Consider the following 21625-nt stretch of genomic DNA (forward strand, 5'->3'; position numbering starts at 1 on the left):
AACGAAAATTGTATGTCGTTTTGTTTTTGCAAATTTTTATTGTTTTTCTTGCCCATTTAACTGCAAGTTTAACCCGTCGAGGACGAGTCCCGAGTATACTCGGGCAGGTGTTTATGGGAAATGCGTGTTGTAGCAAAATCAGTCCGTCCTCAACGGGTTAATCCCACTCCAGGATCAGTCTCTTAACCTCATGCCTAGGGTTAATTAAACCCCAAAGACCTCCTCACATTTGACATACATTACTCTTTTTTTTAAATAGCTCTGACATTTTGCATTGATGCTTATAGCAATGGAGAATGTGAAGGGTAATATTTTCTCAGATTACAGGGTACATTCAGAATGAATGTACCTCTTAAAATCTTGCCTCAAACAAGAATCTTAATCAAACCAAGTCATTTTTTGCAAGGTCTACATGTTATATCGCCTGAACAAAGACTATTTATCAAGAACATCAAGTACCGGTATAAATACTCAATCCTGAGTGACACACACATTATTAAAAAGCAAAACAACAACAATGACTTACCTGTATTGGTGATGGCTTGGTGAACTTCTGTTTGTATATTTCTCTCAGAATTTCAGCTGCCCATAGAAGAAAACAAATATTGGTAATTAGATTGGTTAGTCTTGTGTGTACATGATTGGGGGGGGGGGGGGGGGGGCAGCACTGAGCAAAATTAATTGGAATGTAATGAGAATAGCAGCTCATTCTCTCAGAAGCGTTGTTTTTGGAGACTATAACACTACTTTAACATTCATCTTGACGGTACATATCATGCTCTTACAATTTTGTCTTTCTGCTTCACCCCCCCCCCCAACTCATGCAGTTGTTATTTCACCCCTCTCTGATCCTTCACCTTTGTATTGTTCCTGATATTGTTTGACACTGCCTTCCTATTCATCTTAATCCTTCACAGGTTGCCCATCAATGATCCCTGGGATCATCACTGGCCTTACCTCTCCCCTTTGTTTACTCATCTGTTTACTTTAATCCCCCTCCTTAATACCTAACTGCACTGGGGGGGGGGGGGGGGCCTCGGAGGCCCCCCACCCCTCGACATTTCGCACGATTACTCTGCAACACGCAATGCTCTCGCCGCGATGCTCCATGACTTTTTTCTTTTGAGTTTCCCGCACATTTTGACACCAAATTTGTGACGCCTGGGGGTACGGTTCTGAAGTTACATGGCTTTTTGTACATGCACGTGAGGCCAAAAATGGCTAAAAAATGTGATTTTGTGTACAAAGTCAATGCAAATTGAGTTTTTTCACATGGTTCATATAAATATGCTTATTCTGACTCTCAATGGCTAAGATTAGTTTGTTTTAGGAGTATTATGCTTCAAAAAGTGTCTGTGACAAATTTTGTTACAAAAAACAACAAAAACAAAAGGTCGAAAAAACAAGGAAATACATAAGAAATTCATGAAACAATAAAATAAATAAGAAATTAATTTTGATACCGAATTTTTTTTCAAGTACATTTGCTAAGAATGCCACAAAGAATAATTATACCAAAAATGAGCACTTTTGGAGCTTTGTTTACTGATTTAGATGAAAGATTCTGATTTCTCACATAAATTATCATAATTAATCAAAATAAAATAAAAGAAGACTATTTTCTAAACTTTAAAAACACGATCTTGTAGATTACATCGCACACTACCATTGTGCAAAGTTCCGCGGCGATCGCGTGATCCACGGCCGAGATCATGGGGGGGGGCCTTTGAGGCCCCCCCCCCCCCCCCCAGTCTTTCGAGCTACCAAAATAGCCCAGTCTTTTTAGGGTTAATACCTAATCTCCTTACCTGTTTGGCTCCCTGCCTTTGACAGTGCACACTGTGTGTAGTAGTCCATGTAATTTGTGTCTGCTTACCCTGCATGTTTGCCATTTAGCGTCTAAGATTCTGCTAGGATTGAAAACTTGGGCCCCTTTTGATTCAATTTAAATTCTTTTGATGTCTGACTAGGTTATGTTAATCAGGTTATTCAAAGATGTACACACTTCCATGCTCCCTCTGTGAAGGGGTTTTGATAATATTGGTTTAAATTCTCAACTCCTGATCAGTTGGTTTTGAATTAAAAAGTTCCACCTGTCATCTCTGTCTGCCAATGAAACACTTTATCAACACCACTTCTCACTACCCTTGACAGTGTATCTTCATTTCAGGGCAGGGATTGGTCATTGTATATTAAATTCAAATTCGCCCAAGTGCTAGAATCTTTTTCAATCTCTTATAGCTGGGTCTATTCTTTTCCGTCCTTGATACAAATGTATGCAAATCTTGGAGATTAATTCCATTTCTTTTCCTTAAAATCATCACATCATTAAAAACTTTTGTGGAATATGTATAAACATAAGTATATATCATTCTGGGGTTAATGGTCAATTGTTCAGGTCCAAACAAAGGTTGATGAGTATGACATAAACTAGAATTTCGTAAAAGTGCAATTATTACAAGTGTAGCACAAGTAATTTTTCTTCTTTTTTTTTGTTCTAGGGCAGGTAAGATGACTTTGTTTTGTAATTCTGCAGAATCAAAACATAAAACAGCATGTCGTATGACAAGCAAAAAATATGGGTGCTTTTATTTTCATGTTAGTTTAATATCACACAAAATTTGAAAAAAATGTTCACTTTTGCAGTATGCAGCTAGCTAGGGCATGGTCTCTACAGACTGCAGTGTGCAATGCGCTCAGACTGAGGAGCTTCAATTGTTTAAAGAGAGTAGGAGAAAATATCCCGTAACACAAAGAAAAACAAGCAAATAAACACGTGAAAACTATTTATCAGAGTTTCTCTGACAGAACCATGAAACCCTACTCACGATATTCCTGAAAGGCCTCCTCGAATGTTCTCACTGGTTTGGGCATAACTCTCTTGAGTTCCTCGGCACTCTCATCAACAGTAGTGACCCCAATGACCTCTCTGTGCAGCAATGAGACCATGTACAGTGCAACTGTCAGATACAACTTACTTTGTATTCTTTAAATTACTACTATCATCAGATATATTGTAAATGTCTTTATTTTTGGCAAATAAAATTTTCATTCTGGGCAGCTCAAAAACATAATGACTGATTTTCAAATTTGATCTGCGAAATTGGTTACTTGTACATTTTCATCCAAATCACAAAAGAGTCAGAATTTGCCAAGGAGGCAGATTCGTTAAGAGTAAACTGCATGCCAAAGTGTTTGTCTACACAATGCACTGAATGTCAGTGGCGATCCACTACATTTTTATGCCTTGAAAAATGCGGCTGGTCCCAGTTCGCACAAATTTCATGCCGTGAATGCTGTTCCCGGTTTTTCAGTATCAAATACACTAACACATTACTAGCATTACTTTACCAAAATCACAACAAAATGCCTTGCCTAGGACATAGTCTATGACATCTAAAATAAAACATTTATGTCATGACACAGCACCCAAAGTGATGGTCAAATTTGCCGAGAATGGTCAAACATGCAGCATAGGTACAGAGAATAGTGAGCTGACTTATTTCCTGATGTCATACTACTAGGGACCATTTAAAGTGTACCAATAACCTGAGTGATATGTTTGCTATATTTGTAGAATATACTTGAGACATGCCCTCTGCAAAATATCAGAATCTCGATACTATTCATAAAAACATACACATATAGCATATCACAGTACCAGTGCTTACAGAGCAGAACTTAATTGCGCAGAGCACAAGTGCTAAATCGTTACAAAGATGTGATCTGATTTATCAAAATATGGTATACTTTTTCGGGCTATCACAGGTGCATTATGGCTGTTTTTCGTTAAATCTAGCTGTACCCAAATTTGATTTCCAGAGTAATGGTACACTTCAAGGGTGGTTTTGTTTTGTATTTTTGGAAAATCCAGTGAGCTCAGATTACAGATACTCACCTGAAGGCATCAGCCTCTTGGTCTGTCATGAACTTGATGTCGGGGTGCTCAATGAAGAAATCTTTGATGATCTTTGGGTAATCTATAATGATGAATTGCCCGTTCAACAAGTTACATTTGTGACATCGATTTGTTCATTCTGACAAGTATATACAGCAATATCTGTCAACAGGGGCCTGTTTCATAAAGACTGAGCATAAGTTGCAATCAATCGCAAATTGCGCTTCATAAACAACTTTGTGACTGATCGCAAGTAACGCTCAATCTATTGAAAGTTACGCTTGATTTTTCTTGAAATCAAGCGTATTACAATGTCTCTATGAAACAGGACTTACCCTCATTAGTAAACTTTCGCTCCATTCACTGAGTTACGCTAATTAAATCGAGCGCAAGACCAATCGCAACTCTTTATGAAATAGGCCCCAAAACAAATAAGTTAGTCAACAACAAAACTAGTCTCCCCGACTTGGCTGGGTGCAAGGAGATGTTACGTAGACATCTCCGTGACAAGCTGGAAACTGGAAAAAGTCTTCGAAAAAATTGAATATGTTTGATTCTCTCAGGACTCCCTAGAAGCCATGCTAGTCTCCAGGAAACATCATGGAGATGTCTCTGTAACCAGCATTAGACTCAAGTCCCCATCAGGGTCCCGTTTCATAAAGCTTCTTTTCAGTAACAACTGCCACATTTCTATGACAAATCTGCTCTCAGCCGATCAGGTGCAAGGATTTCAGTAACTTGTAACTTGTTTAATATTGGTAACAAGTTTTATGGAATGGGGCCCAGGTTGCCACCTAGCCTAAAAAGCCACTCAAAGGCCCTAACACCAGCGGATTGCCTCCGTTCTCATACGAGAACTCTCCGCTCTCTGTGCTTGTTATTACGAGAGCGAGGGCGCCCTTGAGAACCGCTAGACAGTGCCGTATATAAAGAGAGTCTGGCCAACTGCTAATTTGGACGCCATGTCATTACCGCACGTATTACGCGTTACAGGGTTAGCGTGTACGCTCAGACGTGACAAAATAACCAAGCCAAATAAGGGGTAGTTAACAATGGGCACTGCGTATGAGCGCACTTCAGTAACGACATGGCGCCTGTAGATAACGGGACTGGCTTTTGACCAATCACAGGCTTCAAAACACATAAGCCAAAAACCGAGTTGGCCAGACTCTCTTAATATACGGCACTGCCGCTAGAGTAGTGGATGAAAGCGATCGTGAGGAAGACATCAGAGGAGATTCCAACAAGAAATCAGGGAGATACCTGTGTGTTACATGCATTTCTGTGAGCAAAATGGTTCTCGAATCAGGGGGACTTTTATAATCTCATATCCAGACATGAAAGAAATATTGATTCTTACAGAAATAGGGAGACTTGGGAAGTCTGTGTCAAATGTTTGCATGAAACAAATTAAACATAGTCCAGTCAAAATATGAAATGACCCCCAACTAATTGCAACAGAAACGATTCCACTTGCATTTGACCTGGAAGGGCAACTAAAATAACATATTAAAAGTTCCCTAAAATTCGAGTAGTGGATCAGTGTCTAATTTGCATAAATTCAAAATGGCCGCCATACAACCTATTTATGCCTATATCTCGGGATATATAACGCACAGAAAGTAAATTCCGGTGTCTAAACCTATGTTTTTTAGGTCAAGGAATACAATTTTGTTATCTGTAGCAACTTTCAAGCATCCCTTTATATAGTTTTTGCTTATATTTGCATATAATTACATGCAAAATGGCCGCCATATTGCCTGTGCAAGCCCGTATCTTCGTATACCATTAATGTAGTACACTCAGGAATAAGTCGCTATATATCTGGACATAAAACCCGCAGAAAATAGATTCTGGTGTCTAAACCTATGTTTTTTAGGTCGGGGAATACAATTTTGATATAAGCAGTAAATTTCAAACTTCCCTTTATACATTTTTTTGCATATATTTGCATACAATTAAATGCAAAATGGCCGCCATAATGCCACTACAGGCTTATATTTCTATCTGTAAAAGGTACCTAGTGATGGTGTCTGTGGTCTTAATTTTACTGCTGAGAATCACTGATGTAGAATACGTTCCACTCAGGAATAAATACCCATATTTCAGTAAAAATTTGCATATATTTATACATAAATCTATTCAAATTGCTACCGAGAAAATAATTTCAGATATACGAATATGAGCTGCAGAACGTTAATTTTACTGTAATACATCCAAGATTTCAAGGGAAAATTGTTATGATACCATTCACAACCTTGATGATTATCCTTACACCTAGTGTTTATATTCTTGCATTGATTAAAAGTATTGTATTACATTGTACTCACATTTTCTTGACATAACGCCTCAGAACAGAAAACAACTGTAAGTAGCATCGAATAGAACATACCTTTATTTAACTGTAATCTCAACTTAGCTTCCAAAGTGTGCTCAATAGGTACACAAATATTAAAGTCTCAAATTATGTAGTAGGAATCGTTAAAATATTTCATGTATATTCAATGTATTATATTTTGTAATTTGCCCTCATGTTTACTGCTTATACTTGTGTCTATGTTGCAATTCATTATTTATTCCTTTTTTTTGGCATGTCATCAAGTTCATGATTATCAACAAGCTACTCTACAAAAGTTTCATGAGTTTGGACATATCTCATATAGCTTTCAAAGTGTGCGATGATTTGTATCCATGTTTAGTCGATACTTGTGTCTTTTGTTGCAAAACTTTTGGTAAAGGCATGTTTATCTACAGTATGTGCAACATATGACAGTGATAATTTGTATGGAAGTGGATTTTGTCATATTTTTGCGCGGTTTCACCAGGTGACCCAGTGACTTACTGAAAATGTAAAACATTGTAATTTACAGCCATAGATTTAAAAAAAAGGAAAAAAAAAGGAAATGCCTTAACATTTCTATTACTATTACTCTGGATTCATCAGTCAATCAATACAAACAGCATCCTTCTCATCGGCTTCAAGCTCGTACAACACGTATGAATTCTTATAAGTCTTACTTTTACATTTTTTTGCGTTGTACGTGTATCTCCAGCTTTGTTAAAAGAAATGTTTCCTATTGCATTGAGGCTTCGCACTAATAGCATTTTCATCAACACACTGGCTTTTTTTCATTAATGCGAGCAACATGAAGACTGAATTCAATTTGCTACCAAAAAAGCAGTCTTAAGTCAGATTAAAAACAAAACAAAATACATAACATCATTTTCTGTTCCTGTTCCAAAAGGTCCCTTCCCTCCACTTCAGCAGCAGCTTTTCTTCATGTTAAACAGTGGAAGGGAAATGACATACAATCATTGGAATTTGGACGATTTGAGGATGATGTTTAATCAAAAATATGTTCTGATCACTACAGACAAAGCTGCAGCTATTAAGGAACTCCTGAAGGAAGTCTGATGCAATTGCAAGACAGGCTTTTAGCGACTGGCAGTGTATAGTTGCAGGGCAAACAGATTTGACTGCACACAACCCATACCAGTGGCAGATGTGGGCCATTATATATCAGACACTTGAAATGTTGTGTTTCTTAAATATGTGAGGAGTCAGGGGGGCATTTCATGAAGCGATTTGGTCAGATATTTTTCTTACAAACTGTTACAAGCTACTAAAATCCTTACATCTGATTGGCTGAGAGCAAATTTGTCCGACAGCTTTGTCGGACAAAATGCTTCATGAAATGCCCCCCAGATGATGCTGTTCTAATTGGTGACTAGGAATAAGAAGCATTCTCAAAAGACATCGACACAGTTTACAACAAACGTGAGACTTAACACGCTTCAGTATGAAATGGAGCCGAGATCCTGTTTGCTTTAAAGTTAATCAACTGCAATTTCACACTATCCTAGTCCAGAATTTGTGGTAAACGCATAGAACACTGTGAGTGTAAGCGAGTTTTGTGTGTTTGTTTTACACTTTTATCATTGATCTATATTTTCAGTGATCACATTACATACCTTGAGTATCTGTATTATCACAAGGTAGAAAATGAAAATAATGTACTGGAAACGAAAGAAAGTTTTCTTGAAATTAAGTGACTTTGATTCATGAGATTTTAAACTTATCTTAGACAAAGGTTCAAGGCAGCAAAAAAAGGTTCAAGCTAATATTGCAAATAGTCATCATTTATCTTCTGCCGTCCGGTCGTCCGTCATGCATACATTTTCAAAAATCATTTTCAGGTTCTCTTTAAAAACCCCATGTAATGACAGATTTTCAACAAACTAGGCAAGTAGCATCCCAAGGATGATATACTTTCAAGGTGTTTAAATAGACACCATGTCCAAAAGGTCCCAGAACCCCGAAATTAAGGAATCTATCATTAAACCCCCCCCCCCCTCACACACATACACACACACACACACACACACACACACACACACACACACACAAAGTAGAACCAGGTGTTACAGAGCTAGGTATACTGTATATATATATATGCATATATATATATATATATATATATATATATATATATATATATGATACTTGTAGTCTGCGTGTTGGTACCAGTACAGAAAAGATGACGAAGTAGAGTGGTAATGCATTTCAGTCCAACAGTGCTATTTAGCCAGACCAAATTTTCGACGATCTTTCTTCACAATTGTCATTGTCGACCCCGAGGAAGAGGAATGTATCCGTCGAAATTTTGATCTGAATAGATAGCACTCTTGGACTAAAATGTATTACCACCCTACTTCGTGTTATATATACATATTATATATATATATATATATATATATATATATATATATATATATATATATATATATTATATATATAATATATTACGTGTGGGCACTATGTCCCCCTCTGAATTTAGAGTTGCTTCTTTTATAAAATTAGAAGAGCATTGAGTAAATACATCAGTGAGTGTATAAGCATACTTTCAATATACTCATACTTGGGGCTAGAGCCAAATAGAAACCAATTTTCACACGTTCATCTTCACAAAAGGTGTGTTCAATTTGTTACCAAACTTGGCTAGTAGAATATTGGTAAAATGGGTACCATCTCCCCCCCCCCCCCCCCCCCCCAGACCACAAGATGCCCAAAGGCACCTAAAATCTGATCTAGGTGCGGCAGCCTTGGGGCTGGGACCAAATTATTGGGGACCAATTTTGATTTTTGATCCTCTTTTTTGAAAACACATGGTCAAATTAATTTTCAACAAACTTAGTATTGTACGGTAGGTGCATTTATCGCTAGTGTCATGTATATCATGAACATCATGCCTCCCTGGGCCCTGAAAGTCCCTAAAGGCTTCCAGATATGGCCCTATGAGGGGTTCCCAAAGTCTTCAAATTTCCTCTCTCCCAAGTAATAGTTTGTAAGAATGCATGGAAGGTGAACTTGAGATACTTGGGTGAGGGATGGACCCCTGGGTCCTTTATTCAGAAAGTGAGTGAGTGGCATGGTACCCTGATATGACAAGAACATTCTGTAAACAAAATGTCCAAACTCATGAAACTTTTGTAGAGTAGCTTATGGATATAAGCTACTCTAATTTGAATAGATTTATGTATAAATACATTATGCAAATGTTTAGTGTAATATAGGTAATTATTCCTGATTAGAACGTATTCTATATCAGTGATTCTCAGCAGTAAAATTAAGACCACAGACACCGTCACGGGGTACCTTTTACAGATAGAGATATAAGCCTGTAGAGGCATAATGGCGGCCATTTTGCATTTAAATAAATGCAAATATATGCAAAAAATGTATAAAGGGAAGCTTGAAAGTTATTGTTTATATCATAATTCTATTCCCTGACCTAAAAAAAAAGAAAAGGTTTAGACACCAGAATCTATTTTCTGCGGGTTTTATGTCCAGATATAGGGACTTATTCATGAGTGAATGGTATACGAAGATACGGCTAGCACAGGCAATATGGCGGCCATTTTGCATGTAATTATATGCAAATATATGCAAAAACTATATAAAAGGGTGCTTGAAAGTTGCTACAGGTAACATAATTGTATTGCTTGACCTAAGAAACATAGGATTAGACACCAGAATTTACTTTCTGTGGGTTATATATCCCGAGATATAGGCACAAATAGGTTGTATGGCGGCCATTTTGAATTTATGCAAATTAGACACTGATCCACCACTCGAATTTTAGGGAACTTTTAATATGTTATTTTAATAGCTCTTCCGGGTCAAATGCAAGTGGAATCGTTTCTGTTGCAATTAGTTGTGGGTTAACCCCCTTTTTGTCGTATTTTGACTGGACTAACAGGTTCAAGCAATATTACATCCGATACTTGACTTACTTTTCCACTTCTCCTTCAGGTACTCTGCTTCCATCTTATTCATGTTCTTCCAGTCAATCCTTTTCCTATTGTAACAGAGAAAGAGAAAAAAAAAATAAGTTCATGTCTGAATCTGAGGAGATTGTTATAATTTTGCACACACGATGAATTCTGGAATGACACCACTCTCATGAAGGATTTCATTAAAATACAAAATTGTGCCTCATTTATCTCATTTAACACTCAGATTTAATATCAAAACATTACACGCACCTTGGATTGTAATAAAAAAGACACAATAACTTATGACAGTCCACAAAAGGAGAATATGATTTCTTCTCATAAGGGGTTTTTAGAACTACAACATCCACAGTTAAAGATGGAATTAGCCTCTTTGATCATGCCTATATACACTTCTACATCTTATGCAATTGAGAGAAATGAATGGTACATGTTTGAGTATGGTTGATGACATGCTGCATCAGTTCTAGCAATAGCTTCAGATTATTGAAGGGTCTACTATTTATGTCACTCACGGTTTTTCATCATAGAAGTTTTGTGAGTCGCTTGCATTCCTGCTGCCTGTAGACAAGATAAAGAATAGGCACAAGACAAGGAAATGTTTTACATCAGAAATATTCAACATAAAGACATATATATATGTGTCGGAAAAGATCACATGAACATGCAAATTATCCCATCCCATGAAAAACTGACTCTGCATCAGAGCACAGTTTGAATAAGTTTGGATATGTGCAGTAAAATGAATGTACTGCAAATTTTCTGTCAAATTAGTTTCAGAGGTTGGTAAAAGCCATGGAGCTATCATACATTGATGACAGCTCTTTGGTAAAGCTTATGAGTGATGCTAAAAAAACATTCACACTCATACATTCACATTATGGCATTTGTAGGTGATGGGTGATTTGATCTTTGTGCATTACAGCATCCAAAGTCTTTACTTTACTTTCAGACTTGGCAGTGCAAAAAAGATGAGTTTCTGATATTATGCCTGCATTTGGTGAAACTTCCAATCATCTCATTTAATTCAATTAAGTAAAGGAAACTTGACCCTTGTGTGAAATTGTAAGCAAGGTGCATCGGAAATAACTTGCATTTACAAACCCACAGGCAGAATTTGACTACTGTGCCTGGCTGATATCGTTTGCTGGCCATCGCTAAGTCACCTGGGACAAACCATGAGGTTTGTACATCATTCACCCCATTTCTGGTGTGGGTATGCGGGTGGACAACTTCATTGGGATAGCACCCTGCTCCTTGTAAACAGTGAAAGAAGTGAGATTATTTACTACAGGTGTGAATTGTGATTCCCTCACACCTCCATATAATGTCCTATCCCCCCCCCCAAAAGAAAAAAAAAAGAAAAAAAAAAGAAAAAAAAAGAAAAAAGAAGAAGTGTACTGGATGGGATGGCATGATTACAGACAACTCTTTTCCTGTATTTGCATTTCATTGGTGCTGTCTTTGTTGCCAACAAAAGGGGTTACATAGGCTGGGATGGGATAAGGCTTTACTTAGAAATACAAGGAGAAATATTTTAATATCCAGCGGTGCACGAAAAGATATTGTTTGCACACTGCATCAAGCAATGATTCCAGAATCTGCCACGTCATCTACCCACCATTGCTGAAGCCATGGTTTCTGGACAAATGAGCTGAGTAGTCTGGGTCTGTGAGCTCCTCGATGAGTTGCTTGGCTTTCTCCCGCGCCTCTTCACTGCCAAAGATATCGATAGTCGTGTCGTATCCATCCGAGTCTCTGGACTGCACCTACAGTAGGCATACACATATTTGATGCAAAGACATCAATAATTGAATGGGAATATGAGAAAACACTGCTCAATAATCATTATCTTTCTGGAATGTTGAGCCATACAATATTCCATAATAGCCCTGTAATATTGAAATATTTTGAAGAAATGTGAAACCATGTTCTTTTAATACTAACATTAACAAAAATATCAGTGATGACAGTCAATATGATTGTTCAGTTTTACTGCAATTCAAATTGTGTGTGTGTTAATGCTGGTACACTCAGTATTATTACAAGGTCTGTTGATGTCACTTTTACACCTGATACACAAAGTCTGTGTTTTTCCCCGTGTTTTTTTTTTTTTGGAATAGCAAGATTTGGATTGTACAGATGGACGGATGGACAGGCAGACAAACAGATGGACATACAGACAAAAGAATGGACAGCTGATCATATCCTTTACAAAACAATGCATCCCAAAACCTCTGCAGGCAGAGGCATAGACATGTAACAGGGATGAGAAGGTCAAGCTCTACACTAGTGTGTGTTGCACTGCATGCAAGAAATGACTCAGTCTATTGTGCAATAACAAACTTCCTCTGCATGGGGGTGGTTACATATTGCCCAATACAAAGCCTCATCATGTACAGTACACTGCCGCTGTGTGCCACAAGCCTTACACTGTATGTGTAAAAATCAATAATAAGCCATTAATGTTTGAGTCTACAGATGAAGCTTAAAAGCAAGTTGCACAACAGAATGTCTTCTTCCTGTCTCTAACTTTCTTTCACAAATCTCTTCTAATTTAATGAATAAATATCTTATCAGAAATGACACTCTTGACAACCAAAAACAAAATAAAACTACTGCATGCAGGCAAGATTACTAGAAGCAAAATGTACATGGCGATCTGTACTTGGGGATAGAATAACCTGCAAATATATCTGCATGAGGTATATATGGTCGAAATTTGAACAAATTGGGCAATTTTTAAATCACCTCACCTCCACCTTCTGGCAAAAGTAAACAAATTAAACCATCAAATTCCCGGGCAATTTTGCCACAAAAACTTATCATCTTGAGGCACTTCTATTTTTTGTGCCATTTTATCTAATAATGGGAAAATATTTAGGGAATCGGTTAGATTCATTCAGTCTGAAAAAACAAACAAACAAACAGATAGAAACTAGCACAAAATTGCCAATTTCTCAAATGTGAACTTCTTGATGTGCTGAAAATTTAAGGATCAATTAAAGACTTAGCAACTGAGAAGCTTTTGAAAATTATGTGTCCACAACAAACAATAACAAAGGAAATTAAATGTTCAAAGAGAATTTCTAATCTATACGTTGTATCTTACAAAACACAAACAATTAATATCTAAGAGAAAAAAAAAGAAGAAGAATAAAACCAGCAGCAAACCTGTGAAATGTAGTTTCTGAGACTTGCAGGCTATAAATAATGAATTTCACCAAACACTCTCACTCACTTGCAGTAAAGACAACATTATTTTCTTTGATGTGATAAAAAACTAATGAACTATCAGCTTACCTTTATCCTGGCCCCACTTTCATCCTGCAGCTCTCTAATCTTGGCTCCCTGTTTGCCTGTAATTCACGCAAATTAGATCCATATAATTAATTAATGGACTTCTATGGACAACTGTAATCTTTTTTAATTCTTATCTTCAAACAAGTACACTCATTTGCTTGACTGTTCACATGGCAATATCTGGAATGACTACCCCTGGATTATGATCCAACACAAAGGAAATCTCCAATACAAGTTACTGGTAATAACACTGATGTATGATTATGATGTGATGACATTAAAATTATTTGATATCATCCACTTGCAAAAAGTTACTAAACCAAAGCTGTTCTCTTTGTTATCAGCGATCAAGTTACACACAGTCATAAGTTTAAGTTGTACAAAGGAAGGTGTTGAACTACACGTGTAGTACCAAAGAGGTTAACCAAAACTCTTTCAGCGAGAGGGTTGCAAATTCTTGGAATAGCCTTTGTGCAGAAGCTGTCGAGGCAACATGAGTTAACAGCTTCAAGTCTAAGCTCAATAATCACTGGAAACAGAAACATATGGTAACAAATTTAATCCAGATTGCATAAATTGACCATCCCGTGGATACATCACATGGAACTCCTCAGGCTCAGGACCGAATCCTTCGAATGGCCCTCTTCAAGTCTCTACCTTACTGGATGTCATCATACAAGTGTAGGTAATTTGGGTATATGCATGCAGAATAAAAATAAATTTTGGCCAGTTTGACACAGTTTGGTTTAGCTGATCTTGCGACATATGCTTTAACTTAGATACAAATCTGCATTCATGCCCTGCAATGATGGATGATACTATGTATTATTATCGAAACTAATATACTAAAATCTATTAGTAAAAAGATCTGCAACAAGGTTAGACCTCCCGTGCCAAAATTCGACCACACACAAAAGCATAGGTTTTACACATAACCGGTGGTTGAATTTTGGATGGCGCTAGTTATGGTCAATATGGGCCGCTTGCTTTAATCATAACTGCCTGATGGCATACTTTGTTCCATCGGGTAATTGCGTTCGCGTTGGTCGCGTTACCCGACCTTTCGTAGGTCCTAAAATTAGTATTATAATATACTATAAGGGTAGACCTTACACGACTGTTTGTTTACGTAGGGCATGCAGCATTCAGGAAGCTCGGGTAATGCGACCACCCGATGTGAACGCAATCAACCGCTGGAACAAAGTAAATTTAAGCCTAGGACCTACAATTTCTTGAGTCTCTAGTATCTAGTGAATTTACCTATAATACGTCCAACATATTCATTTTCGACAGACATTGTTGTTTTGTCATCTGCCTGCCCATCTCTGCCTTTCCAACTGCCTCCTTCCCGTCCTCCCCCTCCTCTTCCTCGTCCTCCTCTTCCTCTTCCTCCTCTTCCACTCTGCCTCCCGCCATCCTGGCCTGGGCCTCGGTCATCATCATCCCTCCAGCTCTGCCGGCCGCCACCTCGATCATTTTCGGCAGCTCTCCAATTAGGACTGTCGTCTGATCTTCGTCTGTCAGTCCGAGAGTTGCTCCAGGTTTGAGATTCGCCATTCCACGAGCCGCTATCCTCATCATCGACGGGATCGCTGCGCTGTCTCCACTCATTCCACGCTCCACCACGGCCACGACCTATAAATTTACCTCCTCCACCAACGCCGCTGCTGTGCTGGTGTCCCCCGTGTCCCCGGCCTCTCCTCCCGCCACCGCCGCCCCCGCCGCCACGAGCGCGAGGAGCGGGTCCATTGCTGTAATCGCTGATCGGATCGTCACTCCATGTATTTGTTTGATATACCCTCGGAGGAGAAAGTGATGACTGAACGCCATATTTCACATCCTGTTCAATCTCTGCCTCCCAGTCTTCACTCATCTTAATAACCAGAGCAAACTTAACAGTGGGGCGAACTTTGAAGGAATATTACCGTCGTTTCTTCACCTCGTATATCGAAAGTGTGGCAGTCGACACACATGTTTATATGGCCCTTCGATCTACGTTTTCTTTCGGTCACATGTCATTGGCACTGCAGCCTCATCCAGTTTGAAAGCAACTGCTATAGATGATAACAAATCCCGCCTGACACGTGTACTCGTATCGTGTTAGGGCCTACTTAGGCCCTGTACTGCGCCATTGATTCACTCCAATGTTTCAAAAAGGTACGGGGGTCAGGGGGTTTAATGTCAGTTACTTTATACACACTTGACGACATGAATTTGAATGTAATATATTTGTACTTATATGTTGTATAGGGTATTTTCTCTGTTTGTTTGTATGGTTTTTATGAAGTATCGAATAAATAGATCCAAATCCAAAATCCCCCGGCCCCCCTTCGATTGCAAAGTGAAATGTGACGTGCATAGAAAAACGCCACCACGGTGATTCTCTTTGTTGCCTGAGAACTGGCAGCAAAAAAATGTGAAGACTTTGCTCTGTTTTTGTCTTTGTGTTCACTTGTTTTGTTTAGTTTTTGTTTAGTTTAGTTTAGTTTTTGTTTGTCAGCCAATTTGGTGAGAATTGTCATTCTCTCGCCCCCACGCAAAAAGCAAGATCTTTATATACTGAATTTATAACACATGACATTGTTACTTTTCATTGTCATTGATGTATGTTACAAATACAACACTGTATAATTTGCGCGGAAACTTAATAAAATGAATGAATGAATGAATGTGTATATTGCAACTGCAATTACGTTGTATGTACCCAAAATATTTAATGATATCCCATGAGACGACCCAATAAGTTCCATACATACCCAGAATACATCTTCTTTATACTGGACCCATCAGATTCTGGAATAGCTTAGATAACAGCCAAAGAGAATTCTCTAAGTTTATTAGGCCCTACATTTAAATATAAACTGAAAAATATTTGTTTTTTTCACATATCAGATAACAATATTATCATATGTTTCGTTATACTTTCACTTGTCCTTGAGGTGGAGTGGCATGTTCACAGATCTGTCCTTTTCCTCCCTTTCTTCTCTGCCCCTTCTCTCTTCTCTTCGTTCTGCATCGTGCAGTAATTGCGTATTGCATAGTTTTCATGCGTGCACTTATGTTTGTTTGTTTTGCTTACCACCTGTACTGTTTCATCATATTTTCCTGGTACACATGGCCCAATGAATAGTGTCTGTGCAGTATAATTATTTTATCTTGAGTTTGTATTGCTTGTACTTTAAAAATCAAGTACCGGGTACTGTACTGTTATGCTTTTATATCAAATATCAAATAATAATATAAGTTATATGGTATCTTGGTGTTGCTGTTTCTGTTGTTTGCGAGTAATCCATGTCCCACAAGCTCTGCTTTTCTGTAGATCACTCTTTTCCATCGTTATATTTTGTTTTTGGTACAATTGCAAAATGTGCATTTCTCTTTTATGTCATCATCCGTATACATATATTTTGTACACTTAATGATTTGTCCTTTCAAACTGTTTAACAGTGGAATAATTGACAAGTGTATCACCTTGCATTAGATATTTCATTTCATTGATGGAAATAAAGAATAATTGAAATTAAATCAAATGCAGAAATATATCAGAGGAACACATCCAGTGAGGTTTCAGAAAAATCAGACAATCCATTCGAAAGTTTTGATATATTTTAAAAGATTTGGTTTGATCCATGTGCCGTCATCCTTGGATAAGGCAGCAACGGTAATATTGTCACAGTAGGAGAACAATAAAAATAAAACACGATATGTATAAATAAAATACATGTATCACAAAATGACATTTCTCATATAAAAAGTTCATATTCCCCCGACTTCTTACGACGGATTCTTACATCAAAGGGTAATAATACTCCCCCACCTCTTGAAGGAGGTATCACACGTCACATGCTCTTTCACTACCATGCTAAATAATGAAAATATTTGGATTCTCTTTACATTGTTCCCCTACGGTGACATCACATAGTTGTTGTTTTTCGTTTTTGGTAGCATTCTTACCAAGCACTGACGTCATGTGGCTTAACCACAACTTCTGAAGGGATCGTTTGATTTTCCTCAAACTTTAATTGATGTGTTCTACATACATACATGTTTCTATATTCACAGGCCCCACATTATACATGTATTTGAGGAAATTTCCCTTTGATATATGCTGTAATCTTTCTGTATCGGGGAATCAAAAAGATGCCATATATCTGTAGTTTGTACTCAAGAATAAACAAACAGTGATTCTTCCTCTTATTGTGTTTATTTTTTTCAGTGCTGAGAATGGTAATAAAGCATATTATAAATGTACATTGTATCATAGACATTAGGCTTTGTGGTGATAAGAACAAAATAGTACATCGCTCCATCGTCTCACATCTGGAAGTGATTGGAGCAGTGGTACAGACTATTGTACATAATTACAGTTAATATTTGAAGACATGTCATTCGGCAACTGCATGACTGCAGCCCTCTCGGTGAATTTGGACGTGGAAGAGACAAATATAGGTCTGCTACAAGCCAATAATTCCTGAAATCACTTCAACCACATTTGGCTTCTTTGATCAAAAGAATTACCTACGTCTCAGATTGTTTGGAAAAAAGGAAAAGAAGAAGACACATCAATCTCATTACAACAAATGAAGACTTAATGCCACGAATGGTAAAATTCCATCAACATTTCCTAGGTCAGAAGGGTACTGGAATCTTGAATAAATAGCCATAATGATGGGAAGTAGTGAATAAAAGTGGGTGACACATTCTTCCACATTCAAGGGCAGTGATTTACCAGTACTCACTTTCCTGAGTTGATTCGAAATGATCGGGAACAGTAATAAGCAGTGTTGCCAGATGGTGATTTCGGTAACCAAAAAGGGTGAAATTTGGTGATTTTTGAAGTTGAGTCTCAATATCATTAAATACATTAAACCTATACATGATAGTATAACACTCCTCTTATCTATTATGAGAAAAGATGTTTCTCATTTTGAGGACAATTCTAGAAAAAAATCAAAACATGATATCTAAAAATTAAGAACACTTAGTCCTATGAGATACAGTTGCCAAATTTCCTTTCAGCAAAAAATTCAATAGGAGAAATTCTTTCATATATAAAAAAAATGTGATGGGTATTGTTACTGCTTTAAAGCCGGGGTACATAGCTATAATGACAAGTTCTCAATGTCATCAGCCAGATTTACAATGCTTGGCTTTTTACGGAAGATGGATATAGATGTGCCATCACATACTGCCAGAACAGACGGGGAGATGGCTACAAGTCTCAGCCAAAAGCTTAAATGCCCGCATGTGTTCACGGTGTTAACTCCTAGTTGGTCGGTTACATTTTCCACGATGTCCCCACTGGTATTGTGCACGCTGATGGAAGCCGTGCGCCGTCTTCCATTCACCTTGGCGATGTAGATGTTGTCCTTGGTGTCAACCGTAGCATATGCAAACTGGCCCTTTTCCACCCCGATGAATGCAAGGGATTTCTGGGATGCCTCATCAATGACCCGTATGCCTTCTTTGTCCTTTACAACGATCTTGCCAGAGGCAGTGATGTCGATCTGATGAGGCTTGAACTCGCCATCCATCGAGATGGTTTTGAGCACAGCACCACCATCATGGTGGAACTGAAATATCATGTTACGCTCTGGGTAGCCCATGAAGACACGCCCATCGGTCCTCCTTGACAGTGAAACGTGCTCTTCGGATGAGGGGGCATCGAACTTTTGACTTAGCTTCATCACGCCGTCTGTGTCGAACTCACCGATATCTCCGTAACCGGGATAAATGATGATAGTTCCTGAAGTAGTGGACACAAGATCAACAATGTGCATATCTTCCAGAATTCTTTTCTGATGCCGCACTCGAGGCGCTCCGTACGTAAATATGTCCACGCCACCATGTTTGTAACCAACAGCCAAACGAGTGCCCGGAAGTGACGTCATACCCTGCATTTCTTCTCTCTTATCAAAGGGAATGTCGATTTCTGCAAACAGCTTCCACCCTGTTTCCTCCACCAAGCTTCCGACCTCTTGTCTTGCAGGAACATTCCATTTGACTTTAATGCCAAGGTCCTGGATTCTGTCGATGGCTCCTCCTTCAGCACAGACATTAAGAGCTTTCAACATCGGGTCTTTCACCTGCCTGTAAACATCAACAATACCGTTGTTAGTGCCATCCATTGTGGCAGCTTTTACCATAACGTCTCTGTGTGATTGCATGCTTTTCTGCAATTGCTGCAATTGCGCGATGTCAGTAGCCTTTCGGAGGCGTGCAACTTTGTGTAACATGTCGTTTGTTTCATCTTTGATTCGTTGGATCATCAAGTCCGCGGTGGCTTTAATCTCCTCTTCGGCTGAATCAAGCTGATGGCTGACAAAGCCTCGATCAGGTTCTGCTTGTGCCGATGCCACTGTCTGGATCACCCGACTAATTCTCCCTATTGCTCCGTCAGTTTGAAGTGACATCAGCAAGAGTTCACGACACATTTCGCTGTTGGGACAGACGCATCCTCGGAGAACTGACTTCCGACAGGATCTGCACAAATGCTCCTCGCTGCGAATTTGATTGTGTTGATGTTTGATCCCTCCATGCACAGGACGAACCAGGTGGTCCGTGTGACCCTCAGTTCTCTTCGTACTAGTACTGACATCAACATCAATCGACCTGGAATGGGTGCGGGATTCTTCTGATGCAGTATTACCCTCGCTGCTGATTGCCAAACTGTCATTGCTCATGAGGTCAGTGGGCACTGGTAGTAGTTCGTTAGAAGCAATCGGCGACTTTATTATAAACCCATCAGTGATCAGAGATTGAAAATGTTCTGAATCCTTGATGAAAGATAGCTCTGCTCCAGATAAGACGTCATCTAGGAAGAAAGATCTAGAAGAGTCGTTTTGTTGGGCAACCAAATTTGAACGCGGTTGTCCCATGGATAATTTGGAAATGCTGGAACTTGTTGAGGCCATTATTGTCTTCTTTGATCAGGTAATTCTGCAGAGAGAGAGAGAGAAAGAGGGGGGGGGGGTATAAGCATTCATGGCAGAATTTAATTTCTTTTATCTCTGTATGCTTATAATTAAATTTTGGATAATCAACAGATTCTGTCTCCATTTGAGAAAGGACAAAACGAAAATAAGACATGACAAAGGACTTTACCAAACTTATACCAACAGCAAAACAAGTGAACAGCTGAATGTCACTTTGCAGACAGTCATTAGATCGACATAAAATTAGCAAAAATGAAATAAAAGTGACATTTTGATTCATACTGCTGGGAGACGGGAGAGAATTCTCCCACTTCCCACCTCCTTGCCAGGGGCGGATCCAGGAATTCCGTAAAGAGGGGCGCATTTACAAAATTAAAGGGCGCTCATGCACCCCTCCCCCTTTATTTTCTTTTTTTTTTCGTTTCAACAAAAAATAAAGGGGGGTGGGGTGCACCCAGTGCGGTCCTCCCTGGATACGCCACTGCTTGCTTACAGCATAAGTCTGTAGCTATAAAGCCAGCGACTTCAATTTTTACACCTTTTGATCAGACAGTTGTTAGAGTGAAGCCATACTAAAAAGAGTAATTTGTGTGATTGGTTGATATCACATTGTGCAAGTAATTTAATTGATATGCCTTTATTACTTGGGTCAATCTTACAGGAAAACTCCCATTGACGAGCCTCACTTCCTTTCGTTTAGCAATGAAATAAATTCAGAATTTCCTGATTTTATTACATTGAAGTAGAGTGTATTGTTTTGAGAAGGAAAACTGCAGCTCCTTTTCCCCCAAGCTTATTTAACCATCAATCTAATGCACGCCAAGAAAGCAATCATATTACAGTAACAGAAGGCCATTCATTCTATCCGTAGGCCTACCGGTATCTTAGGCCGTGTTTATGCTTCCCCTTTTCGGGCCAGAATCAGCATTTTGATACACGTTTAGTTCAAAACATGGTTGTGTCCTTGCTCATTTTGATGTAAACGCCGTTTCAAAACGTTGTTTCAAAACGCACAAAATAGTGCGTTTACGATCGGCGTTCGTACAGAAATGCTATTCGAGGGGAAGCATAAACGCAACTCACATCACAAACGCATTTAAATTACGTCATCTCCATCGCCTTTCCGGTTCACTTGAAATTCGCGCGCCAGGCCAACCGACCTCGTACTGTGCTGCAAGTGCTGATCCCTCGAGCT

At 38.6% G+C, this 21625-nt stretch overlaps 2 protein-coding genes across 2 annotated transcripts in view; both read right to left on the reverse strand.

Moving 5' to 3' along the window:
- LOC139735423 (probable ATP-dependent RNA helicase DDX43) overlaps positions 1-15368 on the reverse strand; it is a 31253-nt gene extending 15885 nt beyond the window's left edge. Inside the window, exons 1-8 of the mRNA XM_071646176.1 lie at positions 14756-15368; positions 13496-13551; positions 11814-11961; positions 10708-10753; positions 10193-10257; positions 3899-3980; positions 2829-2929; positions 527-582 (exon numbers count right to left, since the gene is read on the reverse strand). Coding sequence (XP_071502277.1) covers positions 527-582; positions 2829-2929; positions 3899-3980; positions 10193-10257; positions 10708-10753; positions 11814-11961; positions 13496-13551; positions 14756-15368 — 1167 coding nt within the window. The remainder of the gene's footprint in view (positions 1-526; positions 583-2828; positions 2930-3898; positions 3981-10192; positions 10258-10707; positions 10754-11813; positions 11962-13495; positions 13552-14755) is intronic.
- Positions 15369-18597: 3229 nt separating this feature from the next.
- LOC139735424 (uncharacterized) lies at positions 18598-20409 on the reverse strand. Its single transcript, XM_071646177.1, has one exon. It carries the CDS (start codon positions 20407-20409, stop codon positions 18598-18600), a length of 1812 nt encoding a protein of 603 aa, XP_071502278.1.
- Positions 20410-21625: the final 1216 nt, after the last annotated feature.

This window comes from Diadema antillarum, unplaced genomic scaffold (assembly GCF_040938485.1).
Source record: "Diadema antillarum isolate AM-2024a unplaced genomic scaffold, OU_Dant_1.0 seq00000577_RagTag, whole genome shotgun sequence".
Classification (NCBI taxonomy): Eukaryota; Metazoa; Echinodermata; class Echinoidea; order Diadematoida; family Diadematidae; genus Diadema; species Diadema antillarum.

Excerpts from the sequence above, each read along its gene's own strand:
- LOC139735424 (XM_071646177.1), bottom strand. The coding sequence starts at position 20,409 with ATGGCCTCAACAAGTTCCAGCATTTCCAAATTATCCATGGGACAACCG.